This window comes from Chenopodium quinoa, unplaced genomic scaffold, assembly GCF_001683475.1.
Source record: "Chenopodium quinoa cultivar QQ74 unplaced genomic scaffold, ASM168347v1, whole genome shotgun sequence".
Lineage (NCBI taxonomy): Eukaryota > Viridiplantae > Streptophyta > Magnoliopsida > Caryophyllales > Amaranthaceae > Chenopodium > Chenopodium quinoa.
The window spans coordinates 428448-447323 of record NW_018745461.1 but is presented as its reverse complement, the minus strand read 5'-3'; the positions used below and the strand labels follow the sequence as shown (position 1 = coordinate 447323).

At 34.5% G+C, this 18876-nt stretch overlaps 2 protein-coding genes across 2 annotated transcripts; both read right to left on the bottom strand.

Moving 5' to 3' along the window:
• Positions 1-3134: 3134 nt before the first annotated feature.
• LOC110714888 (RPM1-interacting protein 4-like) lies at positions 3135-6359 on the bottom strand. The gene is made up of 4 exons (XM_021893439.1): positions 5842-6359; positions 4403-4930; positions 3437-3625; positions 3135-3345 (listed from the first exon to the last, which is right to left on the bottom strand). The coding sequence occupies exons 1-4, from the start codon at positions 6013-6015 to the stop codon at positions 3322-3324; spliced, it is 915 nt and encodes a 304-aa protein (XP_021749131.1). The 5' UTR covers positions 6016-6359; the 3' UTR covers positions 3135-3321.
• Positions 6360-7417: 1058 nt separating this feature from the next.
• Positions 7418-16284, bottom strand: LOC110714724 (methyltransferase-like protein 13). The gene is made up of 16 exons (XM_021893260.1): positions 15823-16284; positions 15583-15684; positions 15380-15446; positions 14990-15171; positions 14155-14412; positions 13616-13699; positions 13463-13510; positions 13302-13366; positions 12493-12541; positions 10850-11126; positions 10184-10305; positions 9976-10056; positions 9829-9903; positions 9102-9274; positions 8855-9005; positions 7418-8035 (listed from the first exon to the last, which is right to left on the bottom strand). The coding sequence occupies exons 1-16, from the start codon at positions 16228-16230 to the stop codon at positions 7841-7843; spliced, it is 2337 nt and encodes a 778-aa protein (XP_021748952.1). The 5' UTR covers positions 16231-16284; the 3' UTR covers positions 7418-7840.
• Positions 16285-18876: the final 2592 nt, after the last annotated feature.

The window sequence follows — 18876 nt, the reverse complement described above, 5'->3', positions numbered from 1 at the left end:
AAGGGAGATTATTAGGGGTTTTTAAATAATTTCAGATTTTTATTAATTTTTAAACTTGCTGTAATTTCATGTATAAGAGTATATTTTAAGGTTTTTATGAAGGAAACTTAAAGAACTATATATAAGCTTTTGGTTTCAATTAAAGAGAAGGTTTTAAAGTGTTGTTCAATTGGATTTTGAAGGTTTTAAAGTAAGTTAGTATTGCTATAAATTTGATTGATTGGGTATTGATTGAGATGTTATTGTTTGGTTTAGGAGAGGACTTTATTGAAGGTGATTTCTAGTTAGTAAAGTGGCATACCAATTCGTTTGCTCAAGGTACGCACAAGTTACGAAACCTTGCTTGTAGCTAGGTGCATGTTTAAGGACGGATCGAGAACTTAGTATCATGTATAGGATTGACTGGGTTAAATTGTTTGGTTATACATTGTGAATTTCAAATGATGTGCACTATTTTATATTGCAAGTATTATTTGTGCTCTAATTATGCAAGGTGCGCTTAGAGGCAAAGGTATATGATTGGTGTAATGATTAATTTATTACTCATTCATGATTATGCAAGCAGAATGAGTAAAGGAAAAATTTAAGTCTTATAAGACGAGGTTAAGGTTTTGGGGTGCCTTATGCACTCAAGGTGTTTATACACCGAGGTAGTTAAAGGAATAAATAATAAATGTTGCTTGTCACTAATAAATCAAGAATTGAAATTGGAAAGTTGTTTTACTTGATTGAATTGATGTTGGAATGTTTGTATTGTAATGTATATGAGTCATCACCATGTCTAAACCTGTAAATCACGTAAAGTGCAAGATGGATGAGCAATAAAACTTTGGATTGGTGCACATCTGGAGTAATGACAATCAAGGGTTGGGGTACATGGGGTATTAGCCGTGTACTTTTATCGAGGTCGTCTGATCTACGAGTCTCCTATTTCAAATATTATTTTTCTAAAACTAGGAGTTAGGTGAGATCTCATACTAACTACGGTCACGGAGTCGCGCCCGTGGTCGTTGGATGTTTATTGATGTTTCCGAAAGGAGGCATGAGGTTTTTTCTTTTATTGATGTTCCAAATGGGACATGGGTTGGACAACCTTGTCTATTGCTAAATCCAATGAAATAAATAAATGAGTCAGTTAATATCAATTAGTGAGGTTTTATATAAAATTGAAAATTGAGTCATGAGTTGAGTCTGTATTTAATGATGCTTATGCTTGGTGTTATTAGTAGCATGTTAGGTATTTTCTTAATTTATTTCGCAGGTTGTATGTACTCAGCTTTGCTGATGCGTGCTTTTGTGTGTGTCTTTCTTTGGTCAAGGCCTTCGCCTTTCAATGACCATGTGACGATCCAATTTTTACACTTGTAATATTGGGGAGCAGAATAACCATAGGTTCTTACACATGCAGCATTCATCAGGGTTGTGGGATCTTGAGTAGAGAGTTGGTTGTTTGCATTTTATTTCTTTTACAAGTTTGAATTTATTTTAATTCGATTTTATTCGACACTATTTCTTTTGGGTTTGAATTTATTTGAACACGATTTAATCACTTATTGCTTTTATTGGGTTTTGAATTGAATAAGGGCATTAATGGTTCCATCTTGTAACACTCATTTTGATTTAATCCTTTTGTTTTGAAGTATATTTATAACTGTTTTAATTTTCCGCTGCTAAGCCAGTAATTCTCTCGAAATTGTTCAGGTTATATACAGGTTTCTCACGGGTTTTTAAGAGAGAATTATTGGGGTGTTACAATAATCTCTCTGGTTCTTTTTAGTGACATTATTTTGCACTTTCATAAATCAGCCTTGTCTTAATATTTTAACTTATATAATAACTTAATGTTGTTCATTATGTAATATTATTGTTGGATAGTCACAATGTATATTTTCATAATATCGATTTTATGAGCTTTTTACTTATAAATTCGTTTCTATATATAAACCGAAGTGAGCATGATTTAAGTGTTTTAAGTTTTGATTTAGTTTGGATTTAGTTTGGTATGTATGAAACTTTCTACTTTGCTTTAGTTTGATTATTATGGTTTATCCTGATATAATTTCTGTGTTTTGTTCTGATAGTATTGTTATCTTCATTATTTGTTATGATTTGGTTTGATATGATTATTTCAACATGTTAAACTGTAATCTCTATTATATGCTCTTGTGATCTAGTCTAGTGTAGCCATATTGTTTAATTTGATATGATCTTATCAAAATAAATAATGTGGAGTAAATTATACAGTAAGAATTGAATTCGACAAAGAGAACAAAACCTAGAAAAATGAAGTATAAAAGTTATGTTCATGCTTAATAATCTTTCCCATTAATTAGGTTAGAGAGTTACATACTTACATGTGATATATACATGTGATTACTTAATTCAATATATAACAATAATAAAGGTTTTTTCTTATCGTGGACGTATATATTACGTACATGACAAGTACACGGGGTGATCTTAACGAGACTAGGGGTGAGTAGGGCTGGGGATACTCAATTTGCCTTTGAAATCTAGCTCAATTAGCTTACTGCAAAAATATTAGTTATGAATTCAACTAATTATATCTAGGGCTATTCATTGTTTTTTCAATTGGAATACATACTTAACCTAATCGGAAACTTGAAAAAATAATTTGGAATCCAAAACACTAAATCGTCCAAAACTAATAGTCATGGACCAAGCTGATTTAAATCATCTTAAGTCTAACACCATATAATGCTCATATATGGTTTTAGTCTAATTAACCTTTCGAATGTATCAAAACATGATAGAGCAAAGAGTATCTATTGTACATAATACTTTAATTCTTTATGGAAAGAAGCAATTATGTTGTTTAATTGATGCCCTAAATAAGCATCATACACGCCCTTAATAATTTACAACCAATCATAAATATCTAGGCTTTGTCTGTATTTAATTGGTACTAACAGCGCACTAATTATTAGTACTTGGTATTAATAGTGGCTGATACCAATAATGGTTGATTAAGCAGACGAAAGCAATATAACTATGAGTCATCTATCCCTTCCTCAGGAGCATTCCTAATGCGAAAACCCCAATAAGATTTGGTACATTATCGCTCATAGTTGAGTAAACTAGTGCATAAATGGTAAGAGAGAGTGAGAGACATCTAAGTGAAGACATAAAAGAATTTGCTTTTACCTTAGCCACTGATATTAATACTGATGATAGAATTCACAGGGGAAAGAATACAATGAAAGAAAATTACATGATATACAACACACAGACGCCTCCAAGGTACCTCACATATATTTTCACAACGATTACATAATAAGCAAGCAGTATGGATCAGTTTCATCACCAAGGAAGGCACCCGCACCCCTGAACAAGAGAGAGAGAGAAAGAAATAAGTTAGCTTCAAGCAGCCAATGGCAGCAATAATAAGAATGTTTATAACAACTGCAGCACAGACCTTATTTTTTTTACTTTTATAGTGCTTGCCATCAGATTTTTGAGCGTGAACTGCTGTACCAGTCACACTCCCTACGCTGCCATGCCTCTCCTCTTTCACTTTGTTGAAAATGACTGAGAACCCATCGGCTGATGAAGGGTCGGTCTCATCCCATTCCCCAAATTTAGGAACAGAAGCACCTCGATCAGGCTGCAATATTATGCTAACAAATCTCAAAACACTTGCAAATTTGCAATTATCCTTATAAATGGGGGTTTCATTTTCATATGAGACATGCAGAAACATTTATCAGTTCAGTTCATGCAAGTTTTGGGCAATCTTTGAGTGTCCTGCTGGACAGCTATCAGTTCATCTCTTAAAATGATGCACACCTAAGACTGACAGAAGGTTTCGTAAAGACAAAAAAAAGTTGAGAAGAGCAGAGCTATTGAGAAGATACTAAGGACATAAGGATTCAAACACTATGCTAAAATAAACAGGCAACAAATGAAAATATATCAGTTGTGAAGCAATTCTAACCAGAAACACATCCAACAAAAAGACCAAACAGAACACACAATTCCTGTAAACACCCAAGTTTTAAGCAGAAACACAACAGTAGTAAACATTATATTTGAGTTGATCCTCATCCACTCTAAATGGTCATGTAATTGCCGATCAGTCTATATTTATCTGAGACAGCTAGAAGCCTACAGTTGCTAAACGTGAAGGCATATCCAACTATTACATGGCCATTCTATATATAAATTATGCAAATTTATGGCTCAAAAAGGAGTGCCAAGCGTTCACATCCATGTGGTTATAGTCAAGTATCTAATACTTCAGAAAAAATGAAGATTTCAGGAAACATAGCATCAATCTTCTTTTGGGAAGGGACCGAGGGAATCAGGTAGTGAATAGTTGTTAATTTTATACATAATCATATTTCAGGCATTAATCGAAAACCAGAAGAAAGAAAGTTATTACAGTTTCATTGCCTCGAGCAACAGATCTCAGACGGGATCTTCCAGGAGTGGAAGGAGCCAAACCATGACTTCCATCAGACAGACCTTTCTTTTCCCGTGAAGGAGAAGAAACCGCATTTCCTTTGGTACCAATACTTGCCTGGTAATGTGGATGCATAGGAGACTGGTTGGCACTGCGCATACCTCCTCCATTTGCCCTTGTAGCCCTTTTGGGCGAATCACTGCTTACTCCAGCAGGTCGATGATGGGTTGAATTGACTGAAGCTTTACGCCCTCCATTACAGCGTGATGGGGAATCATATGACCTTTGTGGCTCACTGTCCTCTTGGCTTACCATGTGCTCCTGCTTTGCTCTCACAGTGTCTGATCCTCTTCGTGCCTCAAATTTAGAGACCACATTAGGATTATCAGGAGAGTTATTAGGGTTTCCCTTATCATTTGATGTAACCCTCCTTGCATTTTCAAAATAGGTTGTGTAAGGGACATCTTCTTCAGTCTCCCAATTTCCAAACTTTGGCACATTTGTTCGCTGCCACAGGATAATACTCTTATGAGAAACTCGCAGTGAATATTTAAAGTGCCTTCACTATTAAGATCTAAAATAACAAGTCACACAAAAACTTATACTCAATCTAGTACTCTCACTAAGAAAAACTCCCAAAAGGCGTGTTGTTTCAACTCAACAATCACTTCAATTAACAAATCCTTAAGAAAAGTAGTACTTCATAGAGTTCATACTATATTTTAATGTATACACCAACAAACCAAGATTAGCTCACCTACTGCTCTTCATTTGTCAAGTTTCCCCTATCAATGCTGGAAAAGAATTGGAAATTACAGTACACAATACAGTACGACAGTTATGCATATGTTGAACTTCAATTGATATTCCTGAACTACAACTCCACTAATCCGCGGCTAATCAAGACATATGACTCAATTGAGAAGAGTATATCCAAAGGCAAAAGATATAACTTCGCGCTATAGACATGCTATTGCTAATGATGATGCTAAAAGAACTTACTAATTAGTATCATTTTCCATTGTCGGTACAACAATCACTACAACCTAACACTGTACTACAGAATTGTCAGCCAAGTAATGTATGTTCTTCAACCTTATTAAATTTAGAGATAGAACATGTCTCCCCAAATCATTTAATACTAACAAACTTAGGAAAATCTAACATCTTATAAACAACAGTATATCTGAATAAAATTATACTTTGTGTAATTCTTCTTACATATGTAATTTACAACAGTTGTCAAATCATAGAAGATTCAGCTTAACAGTAACTCATAGTTTATAATAATTTAATCATAAACCATAGTTTAGACAGCACCAGATGAAAATCAAAATCATAAAGAAACAAAAAACCCCAGAATATTCAAAGCAATAAATCATCAAGTATAAATAAAGAAAGAAAAGATTAAAACTTACTGCCATGTTCAATTTGTTGAAAGCAGCAACCTCTTTTTTTTTTTTTTTTTGGGTGGATTTGCTAAAAATAAAAAACGAAAAGTTTGATTTATGTAAAAAGAAAAAGTGGAGATAAATTAGTGTTGAGAGAAGGCAACGAAGATCCAACCCAGCGCCGTGAGGGGACAAAGACATTGACTCCGTATGAGCAGGTGACACCTACTGTTGTTTAGTGGGCTCTACTCTTTAAACCTTCTACCAAGTTTACTGCCACCGGATTTTGGCGGTTAACTGCTTTCTTTACGCTATTAAGCAACTTTTTTTTTTTTTTATTTAATTACGGATTACGGATCACACGTGGGTATATTATTGCGGAATTTATACTATACTCGTTTTAATTGGAGTGGTATGGGTATGATTTTGGAAAGTAGAATATTGGTATGGATATTAAAAGTCATACCCGTCATGGATGGTGGGTTTGTGGTGGATTAGAAATCATATTCGTCTCATATTTATTGACTTGCCTACTTCATATCTATTTGTTAGCCTAATTTCCACCTTATGTCACAATTATTGGGTGTAGTAGCAAATTAGCCCCAACACTTTTATTGCAGGTGTAAAGTAACCCCATAACTTTTACTTATAACAAATTAACCCCACAACTTAATATAATTGTGCAATCAAAACCTATACATCAAATTTGAGCAAAATCACATTAAAATATATAAATTTCATAAAATATACTCCAATAAAAGACAAAAAAAAGTTAAAAAAAATTAATTACATCCAAAATATTGTGCATATACATTATCATACATATTAAATACATACTATAAAATATAGAAATTATTGACACTGAAATATGACAAAGGGCGAAAAAATTAACGGAATTTAGCAAACCATCATACTTGATTAATCTCTTCAATTCCTCACATTTAATTAAAATGGTAAGAAATATAACGCATGTATAATACTCTTAATGCTTATTATTAATACAAAAAATTAGCATGTTTTGATGAATTTATTGTTAAATAATGATGATCAGATGTACGTTGCACGATATGTTAAGTGTTGGGGTCCATTTGCTATAATTAAAAGTTAAGGGGGTAATTTGAACATAGAGTTAAAGTCTTGGTGCTAATTTGCTATATTTCCCCACAATTATTTTATGACTTCTCATAATTAAAGTTTGTTTAAGCGGGTAAAAGATGGGTTGTTAATATATACTTGGGTAGTGAAGGAAGTCTGAATTTGGTTTTGTACCCACTTAGTAAGGTGGATGTGAATATTGCATATGTACCTGCCATGAGTAGTGAGTAATTTGGTTCATATTATCTGCAATACTTTAACCGACTAAATTAGTGTAAGAAACTCCAAAACTTTAACCAAATCTCAACTTTATACGAAGTATGATTCTCATACGGAGTATAATGTATCTGTTATACGTGAAAGCAACTATTGTGTTGGTCACGTAAAAGCGTAAAATGTATTTATCGTCATAGAGAAGGGAAGATGGAAGAAAATAGAGCCAATAAACTAGGAAGTTATCCCTGAATGTGGCTTAACCTCTAAGCCTCTAAGTGTCATCACACAAACCTTGCAAAATTTTCGCCAAATGTAATAAGAATGGAAAAGATGACCGAGGACAGTACAAATATCCAACGATCTACATACACTATCTACGTCCATCACCATGAACATGTACAAGCAAATCCATTTCATTCACCTATATGAAAAACTGATTTTTGTCTCAAAATCAAAAACTCATTGATGTCAATGATATGCATACAATATTCCTTTAGCTTATTGTTCAAATTTTCCTTCTTTGAGTTTGTGTGCTTGATAAGGCATTAAGGCCTCCACTCCTAGTCACTGGAGCCATATAGGTTGAGCAATTTCATCCTCCAAGCCGATTCCAGACATCATTACTTTTCCAGTCTATGATTGGAGGAGTAATATTTCCCAAAGGGACCATATTTGACCAAATGTTGAGAAGCTTCACCGTCAGTTGAGCCTAGTCTCACTTTAGGCGCTTAATTTGCTTAGCCATATCCACAATGCCTTGGCTTCGCTCTGGATTTTCAAATTTCAACAACTTCTGAAATTGGAGTGCTGCTTCAGAAATGTTATCCATAACACACATATTTGAGTTAGCAGCAAATACGACTTCATTCACATCTCCCTCAAGTTGAAGGCAGTAAAGGTGGCTAAAAACCTGTAAAGGAAAAAAGAATTATTATAATATAATACATCAGTATCTCAAAATGACAATAATTTCTGGCTAACTATGCCAAGAGAACAAATTTCAGTTAGCTCTCCAGAGCACCCTCTGCACCACCTTCCACAGAGAACAGTAAAATACAAACTACACTAGTGTACTATGTACCATTAATAGAAATCTCTTCAATGCCCCAATCTACTGTGATTTCCCAGCGAAATTTTCAACATATATTTTCTATTATCAAACAATACCATTATCACAATCACAAGTGGGCTGTTGATGAAGCTCCAACTCAGGGGTATAGTAAGATCAAGGCATGTCACTAGTAAAGCTGCAGTAGTTATAAATTAAAGCAATGACTTGCAAAAAGCTTTGACAGGCTTGATACTTGACAGCAAATAAGTACACCTGAGTTAACATGTTTGAATTAAGCCCAGTACTTTTCGGCTTTTTCGCCCTAAAAAACAAGTTTCAAATCTAATAAAGTTCAGTGTGTTCAGATGGTTTAAGTCAAAGACTAACAAGTCAGGGCCAGAGCTACAAATAAATTCTGACAAATTTTGGTGACAGCTAACAGTTAAATAACTCTTCAGGGATAATAAACTGTGTACCAGGCTTAAAATTCCAGGAGTTTTGGCCTTAGTCAATCTACTCTCTAAGGTCGTGCCTATTGCCGGCACTGAAACTAAGGTCTAGAAGTTTAATTGACAGCTGAAATCTAAAGCAGAAATTCATGCTAGTAGACTCAACATTGTTTTATACACAGCTTCATATGTGCCGGAAATTTACCAAATTCCCAGTTAATTTTCTTACCGCTCTCATCCTTGAAACAACCACTTCCTTTATGGATGGAGATCTAGAGACCAAATTAACGATGAAAAGCCCCTGCTCAGAAAGGACATCCTTTACAGTAGCAAAAAAAGAATCTTCAACGAAATCAGCAGCAGGGCAAGAAAGTCCAGAGCTGTAACAAGGAAACCATAAATATTCTATAATACTAGTATACTATAGTATATAAGAAAATGATTATAAAAAATATAGAATGAAAAAAAATAATTACCTTGAATCTGATGAATCTACATCAATTACAATTATGTCAAATTTCTGGACAGGGTGGCGTCTTAAATTAGACGCTACAGAACTGTCACTAATACTCTCTTGGATATCATCCCCTTCTTGGAGACTAGAAATGGTAAAATTTTTGAGAAACTGAATGCCATCAGCAAGGTGAACCTAAGAACATCATAAAGCAGGAAACACAAGTTATATTACAGAACAGAAGGAAAGCAACAAATGAGGCAAATAAAGACTCAATAAAAGCATCATATGGGAACTCATTTTAGATTGGGAATAAACAAACTTTTTAAACACTGTATCCTTCGAACATTATGTGATACTCTCCACCTCAAAATTCATAAGAATGCAAAAGTAAAAGTTAATCAACAGTTGTACAATTTGCAGCTACATATTACCTTCTTCACAAAAGATTTTTTTTATGTAAGTTAGGAGAGTGGGAAGACACTAGACAAGTATATGGTGATTAAGCCACCCAGAAACCCGTATAAATAAAGCAATGTTGACAAATGAGTTCAAAAACCAGGTCAAACACTTTTAACTTACGCAATCCATATACACATGAACATGTACAGAAAATGCACAATAAACATATAACTATGAAAAAAACACTTCTTCACTTTCTTTTTTTATAAAAAATAATAAATAAATTTAAAAAAAAAACAACAAAAACAACAACAAAAAATTTATCATCTTTAAGTTCAAAAAACTACCTTTAAACGGTCATCTTCACAAAAACCGAAGTATTCTTTCGCAAGACTTAACATCACCGGATCCAATTCAACTGCCTGCAACAAACACCAAATTAGGGTAATCTCTGCAGTATAAAAATACTATAAATGAGAGAGGACACAAATTACCTCAATTTGAAGAAAGTCTATACAGTTGTGGAGAAGCATTGGAAGCAGACCAGCTCCAAGACCAATAACAACAGTCTCAACCTGCAACATAAAAGAAATTAAGAAAATTAAAAAGAGCAACACTTACAAGATTAAAGACCAATTACAACAATCTCAACACCGCACTTCCAGCAAAAACGAACAAGAGGGTCCAAGCAACAGTTCTTACTTTTTTCTTGCTACGTAGCATACTTTCTAAGTAAGGTAAGATCAGCGTGAATCCAGCAACAATTCCAGTATGGTATGAACTAGCCACGAAGGTATGATCAACCACCACATTGTTGTTCAGCTCTGTGAAATCAAGGGAAAAATAATTTAGACTTACAAGATTGAGAGAAAAAATTCAAAGATTTCAACACTTATTTTAATTTAAATGTTCAACCATTAGATTCAATGAAGGCAGAGTGTCCAGTCAAATTGCTCAACAGCAGACATTCACATATCACTTCAGTTGAAATAATTCTTAATAGAGGTAAAATTCTTAAATGGAGGTAATTTTTATCAAGCAAAATAATTACATTCACTAAAATTTGACAGCATCTCTGCTAAAAATTTGACGATCACGGGAGATAAAATCTTTGTTCATATGGCCAACCCCATCATTGGGATTAAGGCTTCGATATTGTTGTTGTATTGCTACTACATTCTTGAAATGAACACAAATTTCTGACAATGAAGTAACTTCAAAGGACATTCAGTCATGTTCTTGGTCAATTTTCTATCAACATAGAGTAAGCTCTTAGTTTCCCATCTTAAATCGCCAAATAAGCAGCACATATAATATAAATGAATAGACCCGAGTCAAATGGAAAGAGATTGATATGCCATTCCTTACCGTCTATTTTAGACTGTTGAGATTTCTTCGTCTTCTCCTTTTCTTTCAAATTAGATTTCGCAGTTGCGGTAGACTTTTTCCTTCCATTTTCATCATTACATACCTCAGATCTTTCATTAAGTAGCAATGCTTCTGATTGAACTAGACTCTCAGTCCTTTGGAAAATAAGTCGGCGGAATACAGGCTCCTTTGATGGACAGATGGAAGCAAGATGTTCATCGACATTTTCATAAATAACGTCCTCGACAACTATTTGCCCAGTTAATTTAGAAGTGACCTACCAAAGCAAAAGACACTGAAGATAATTAGGATGCAGTTGAATGAAGTTCAATGAACTATGTACCAGTACAACCATCTTCCAAAAACCCCCCACCCAGGAAAAAAAAAATCACTATATATGCTTATATAAATATAAAAAATATCTTGAGATAATATAAAGTCCACTCTGCTAAGCATGAGAGGGAAGTGAGGAGGATCACTATACATTGACCACCACAAAAACCAGGCCAGTACGAAAATGACAGAAGTTTCTTGACAAAAAAAATACAATGCATCAATCTGTTTCAACAGTCTTAACACGAAATCATAGTTTTTTTATTCACAAGAAAACAGATCAAGATTAATTTATGGGTCGTTTGGTTTGACATGGAGATAGGTATAACGCTTGGGAAAGGATAGGGAATTTATAGAGGGAAGTTCATTTATTTTCTTCCTATCCCTTGTTTGGCACGGTAGTGGAAATACATTGGGTATAAAAATAACAAATTTACAATATTACCCTCTTAAAATTGAAAAGTATATTATTAAAAACAAAATAATTAGCTTTCCTTAATCTGCTTGCGATTGATAGTTGACAGTTTGACACCCAACTTCTTATCCCTTTTTCTCTCTTCAAACGGTCAAACCTCCATTTTTGCGGCTTAGATCATCATTCATCTCTCTTCAAAGTTCAAACCTCCATTTTTGTATCTTAGATCTTCATTTCTCTCTCTTCCAACCTATTCTCTCCATTTCAATGATTTTAAACTTCAGCCATAAGAAACTCTTCTTTTCTTCATTTCCAAGAAAAATCTTCATTTTTCATCGGTCAAAAGCAAAATTTGATAAAGTTTAAAAAAAAAGGGAAAAAAAAAAATTCATATTTACGCTACCTTAGGTAAATGATTTTGTAAATAGGAATAGTTGTTTTGGGAGTAGGCAAATTCCGTAAATATTTTGAAATATGGGAATAGTTGCATTGGAAGTAGTTATGCAAGAGGGAAAATGTTTTATAAAAAAAACATTCTTTAGGGATGGAGGGAGTATCATTTTGCATAAAACTCCTAACATTGACTAAAATTAATTAGTACAAACATAAAAAAATTCATTTCTCCAAAAAATATAAAGCAAGCAGGAAAGGTCAATTCTATGGTACCTCTTAAAAATAGACATTAAAAGAACCATATCAATTGTTATGGGATATAGTGGTCAACCAGAATATAGACAAAACATATTGCATGATGTGAATGATTTATCCCTCAAATCAGCAAGTTGTGCCTTGACAAGCACCCATTTAGATAGTAAGTGATGGAAGGAATTTAACAATAGCAATAATAGTAAGGAAAAATATTGACATCTATACTTGAAATACATAAACTTCAAACCTCGTGAACAATTTTCCGGTGCTTAATACCATCACCAGCAGTCATAAACCTGCACACAGATTAGGCAAGAAAACTCATCAATCAAGAAAAATATGAATAAATTTCAAATGATTAATAGACTCACTAAAACTTCACCATCAACAAGAAACACAGATAGCCACAATATTGACAAAAAACAAAGCATGCACATCCATGACATGAAGCACCTATCATAGTAGCCGGTTTTTGTGGTTCCCATGAAATTATTTTCGAAGTACATGATTAACTTTTAATTAGTCACATTCACCCACCATAAGTACTAACAAATACCTATTGCACATCTTTATATCGTGTTTTTCAGTTCAAGATAAATTCCTGCTCATGCATGCAAACACATGTTACTAACATTTACTAAAAAATTAAGAGAAATTAAGCATATATATCAAAGTAAAAGACGTCTAAAAGTTTGTTTACTATCTTAGATGGTTTAAAGATGACTAAAGGATCAAAGAAAAGAAATGTTAAAGGGCCTAAGTTTTAAAAACTTGTAAACCTCTACTAAAAACACGAGTTCAGCTGAGTTTATACGCATAGCTTGATGCTTTGCTTTACTCATCTTAGCATTAAAACCCACCAATATTCAGATTACTAGATATAGAAGATATGCATGGCTCATTCTGAGGGTTCAAGACAATTAGAAGATAAAGGTACTCCTTGCTTTCAAGAAGTATCATGTAGGTGATTGTTGCTGAAATATGTTTCTTATTCCATTAAATAATCATACTAAGAAATCTACAGAACAAAGAGAGGAGGTTGTTAAAAAAACATACGGAATTTGAGCGCCACTATCATGGTTCTCATGTTCCAACAACTTCACGAGAGGAGAAAGATCTTTCTACAAATGCAGAAGCAGAACAGACATCAGTGTCTCATTGGTGTCAAAATCCTACAAAGAAAATTAATATTTCTTGTTTGAAAAGACTAGCTTTACCTGAATTTCTTCCATCCCAAGGTTAGAATGACTGGAGTTTAAGAAAATCTGAAGATTCACAATGCTTTAGTAAAAAAATCGGGCTTCTCAACAGCAAATCTCAATAATTATAAAACCTGAATATAGCTCAGAGAGCAAGTAACAAGAAATTACAATTATCAGTCGAGCAGCCTTAGCACTCTCAACCACCATCCATTGTCCTTCTTCTGAGGTAAAAAGCCATTCACGAACCCTAGTCTAAAAATAGAAAATTAAAATTTTACAATTCAATTCACCAACATCTAATTATAAATTATCATAAAAATCTAGATATGCAAAACTATACATTAAATTTGTCAAGTTAATAAAGAATCAATGTAGAAACAAACGAACTTTTCTTTTCTATCTGGTGTACACAGGCTAGAGAGAGAGAGAGTTGTGTTCACCCTAAGTTTACCAAGACCATATCCAAGTCAAAGTTAAAAGGACATCACCAGGAGGAAGAGGGTTACAGCTATTGTTGAAGTAAATTTGAAACAAGGTTAAGTGGTCATCTATAAGTAAGTTTTGAGCTGAGTATAGATTATTTATTATGAAACACATTACTGCAAACCATAAGGGACGATGAAATCATGAAATCCAGCTCTGCGGTTTTTATGAGTTCTGTGACTATTAGAAATTGATCTTAAGCAAGCTGTAGAGCATGTCCTAACCTTTGGCACAAGTAAAACTCCACAATGGTATGAGAAGGGGAGAGACTGTGGTTGAGCATCTAGAACCACAGCTCTATAACGAAAAAGGGAGCCAACTCCACCCAAGACCAATTGAACACGTCGACCAGGACTAAGCTCCATCATATCACCCTTAGCCACTAGTTTCAGATCTTCAAGAGAGTATAATAAATCAGAGCCATCCAAATGTCCTTGACGAACTTCATTTTCAGCTTCAAGAGCAGTATTGAGTCCTTTAATCTGTCATACAATATATATTCTATCAGCAATTTGTGGAAAACAAATATTAATTTAGTCAGAACATAAAACACCATCCAATTTATTAGAATTATAGCAGAATTTTGCCCGCACATACAAACACACACATACACACATGTCCATCCATCAACAAATTCAACACGCAGTTTTTCACCCTTGGCATAAAGAAGAGATTTGTCATCATAAGCCTCCAAGCCGGCTTCTTGATAACATACTACCAGCACTCTTAAGTGATTTGAAATTGATCATATAGCAACACTAACTATACAATACTTTCTAACTGATTGTTTTTTAAACTAAATTACATAATTCCATTACCAAAAAGATATTACAGCACATTTCATTCAACACCTAATTTTCAAGTCAGCCCAATTCAATTTGCCATCAAAACCAATTCAAAGTAATCAGCTGTACTCTATTGGCAATGTGGAAAAATTCTAGACCATAGCACAGATCACTAGATCAGCAACTTCCCAATATTTGCTCACAGTTTTGCATGCATCCTGTTCTCAATAACAAATAACAAAAGCTGATTCCTTGGTAGATACAAAAGCTTTACCTGTTCTTTGTTGCAATCAATTGAGGAATGATCAAAAGACGACACTATTTTGTCCACTACAGAAGAGTCGCCTTTAACAGCCACCACCATAAATGTACTAAGGCTAGGCTTACTAGACGGTTTCTGAGGTACGCAATGAAGAGTCACTTTCCACCCAATCCTGAATTTGGGGAAAAGTAAGCCTGGAATAACAAAAGAGAAAACAATGCCGACCATCAATATTCACAAAAAGGTTATAAGTAGAGGAAAACCATAGAAGCGTGTTTAGAAAACGATCAAAGTTCTACAATATTAAGTATAAACCATCATCATAAAAGGATCATTTGGCATAGAAATGGCAGAGTAAAAAAAGAGCAAAATGTAAGCTATAGAAACTAAACAAAACAATACCTAAGACATGAGACTCTGCTAATGTCAAACAGATAAACTTCCCTCCCGGTTTTAAGACCCTCTTCACCTGATGAGATGCCAAATTTGAAGTTAAAAATAAAAATAATCAAAAGGGCAACGAAATCGCTTAAAGAGACACTACACCAGCACAAATCTTGTAAGGATATGCAATATAAGTGTGATTAAAAAGTATATGAGAGCACCTCTGATAGATATTGATCACCCAACTTAGAACCAAACTCTGGCTCCATCAATGCATCCAATCCCCCCTTATCCAGAACAACATCATAAGTCTCATCAGCAAACTGTCAACAAGTAACAAACAAGAGTAAACACAAAGTACGACACACCAGAGCTAAGTGGCATCGATTATTCTGCAATAACCCCAACTTTCGTTTATTCTACAATAATCCCAACTTTCAGATATGAAAAGAATAGTAAACCTGCATGGAAGTGATGTCCATAACACGCCAACGCATGTGGGGTCGATCTCTGACATTCCTGCGGAGCATGTCGGAGATGACAACCTTGGAGAAATCGAGGTTGGTAATGTCGTGAAACCCGGCATCGTAGAGGTGTTCGGAGAGGCGGGAGTTGCCGCAACCTGGGACAAGAATCTGCAAATTCTCCGAAGATGAAGAAGAAGATGATGATGATGATGTCGAAGGAGAGAGGAGAGAGAGAAGAGGGGGTTTGAGCTGAGACCACTCGGCGTACCACTCGAAGGAATCATCGGAACCACGAAGAATGAAGAATTTGTCCCAATTCTCTTTCTTGGTGAAATCTCCTAAGGTTGATAGCAGTTCTTCTTGTTGGGGTTTAGGGTTTTGGCTGCTCTTCTTCTTCCCCATTTTTCTTTATCAGGGTTTATCACAGAAGTGCTAGACTAGTGAAGGACTTCCAGTCTCAACACTCAACACTCAACACAAAGACAATTGTCAATTCGGGTTCACGGTTCGGGTTTGAGATAAGACCGGCCACTCCCCATACCGCTTCGTACTTAGTACGGAGTAATTTTATTAGTGTTTTAATTTAACTCTTTTCGTTTTAAGATGATAATTATTGTGTATATGTTTTACTAATTTATCTTAATTGGCGTTTTGGCACTTTTATAACCACCGTTATAAAAGAAGATGAAAATTACATTTAGTCATTTACTTCTTTAGCAGGCTCAATGACAGCGTTACGGAAAAAAAAAATGTTAAGTCATCCATGTAGTGGGTTTTTGATGCCTTTTGGATGAAGAAAACAATTTTTTTTAACTATTTTTTTTAAATAAAAGAAAAAATATTTTAGGTTCTTCAATTTTATGGATACAATTGGCTTTGAGTTAGGTTGGCTTTGCAATATTACAAGATTTCCTACTTTTAGTTACAGCAAATGGTATTTTCCCAAGACATAGCTATATTCAAAAAATTAATGAAGTTAGCTTTGATTTTAAGAACTTAAATAGATGTTTAATGCTATATAATGTTCTCGGCTACCTTAACTATTCTTTATTAAAAGTTATCCAAACAAATAATTTCTAAAATATAAACCAATTGAAAGTAACAAAACCTGCAATAAGACAAGTAAAATATTAAATAAAATAAGAGACAGATGAATAAGACAAGTATTGCAATCAATTATAATACCAGGAATTAAGCACACACTTTGGTATCAAGTTTTGGATTTTTTCACTCTTTTAGATACTCAATTTTTTTTACTCTTTAAGTAATCGGCTAAAAATCCAACCAATTAACTCTAAATAAACTCACCATTAACCATTGCTTAATTATAAAAAATATAAATTAAAAAAAAAACATTAAATGAGCTAAGCCAACACTAGGTCAGGGTTACGTGGTCGGTCGAATATGAGTTAACCCATCGGTCAGAAAACGCGCTAACTAACTTAGTAACCCTAGAATAATGAGAGTCTAATCTGTATACTCGGGGTCATTTTCTCATTTAATAACTAATTTGTTGACTAAATGAGTAAATGACCCTAGGTGTAGGGTACACTCATATGTATATCTACTAAACCACGTCCGGTATTTACCACGTAAATAACCACCCATATTTTAACATGACTTTACAACACATGCCCCTATATGAAATGTACCTTATTCCCCTTCCTTTTTTTTTTTAACCGCTCTCAATCTAACTTGTTAAATCACCCCACCACCCACCAATTAACCATCACCTTCGAACCGCCACCACGTAATTTTTTGTTAAAAAATTGCTTTACTCTTCACCAATTAGAACTAGATAAGCGGTGAATGGACGAGTTTAAGGAATCAACAACGCTATTGGAGAAGTCGTATGAGCATTTTTGTTTTGTTTTTTTTTTTTGGACAATAGCAAAGGAACAAGAAGAAAACTACATTAAGTTAGAAAGAGTAACACGACATTCCCTAGAAATGTCGTTTGCCCTTTTAACCTGATCCCTATGGACCTTTAGTATCGTACACCTTTGAAACGAGCTCCCTACGAGTTCCTGCAAGTTATGCAAAAGAGAAGTTGAGTCGGAGAGCAGAAGAATACCCTGTCTACCCTTTGTCCTAGCCCACTTCATTGCTTCAAGGCAAGCCCAAGACTCGCAATGAATGACAGAAGAAGCAGTCCCATGTTTTCCTCCTTCATCAACCCCCAAGCCCTGCGGGTTGGACTTCACTGCCCAACCAATACCTGCTCGTAGGGACTCTTTTCCCCAAGAACCATCAGCTTCCATAATGAAATCCTCAAAACCAGTTTTAACTGTACCTAGCTGCACATGATTGAATCCCGGAGGAATAATCGGGTTATCCTTACTAGCAGCCTCTGAATCGGTCGTTCTACTGGATTGTAGATTAAAAATCTCATGGTCTTGCATAGCTTGATCAATGAATTTGTAACACCCCAATAATTCTCTCTTTAAACCTGTGAGGACCCTGAACAACATTCAAGAGAATTACTGGCGAACTACCGCCACGTGTTCAAACGTTAAGGCTTTATCAGAAAATAGCAGCGGAAAAACTAAATCAGTTATAAATAAGTTTCAAAACCAACGAATGAAACCAAATTAAGTAATACAACTTGGAACCATTAAGGCCCTTATTCAAAACCCAATAAAAGTAGTAAGTGATTAAATTTAGTGTTCAAATAAATTCAAACCCAAAAGAAATAGTGTCGAATAAAATCGAATTAAAATAAATTCAAACTTGCAAAAGAAATAAAATGCAAACAACCAACTCTCTACTCAAGATCCCACAACCCTGATGAATGCTGCATGTGTAAGAACCTGTGGTAATTCTGCTCCCCAATATTACAAGTGTAAAAATTGGATCGTCACAGGGTCATTGAAAGGCGAAGGCCATGACCAAAGAAAGACACACAAAGCACGCAATCAGCAAAGCTGCGTACATACAAGCTGCAAAATAAATTAAGAAATCCATAACATGCTAGTAATAATCAATCATCATGCATCATTAAATTATAGACTCAACACACGACTCAACTATTTATATTACTAAGACTCC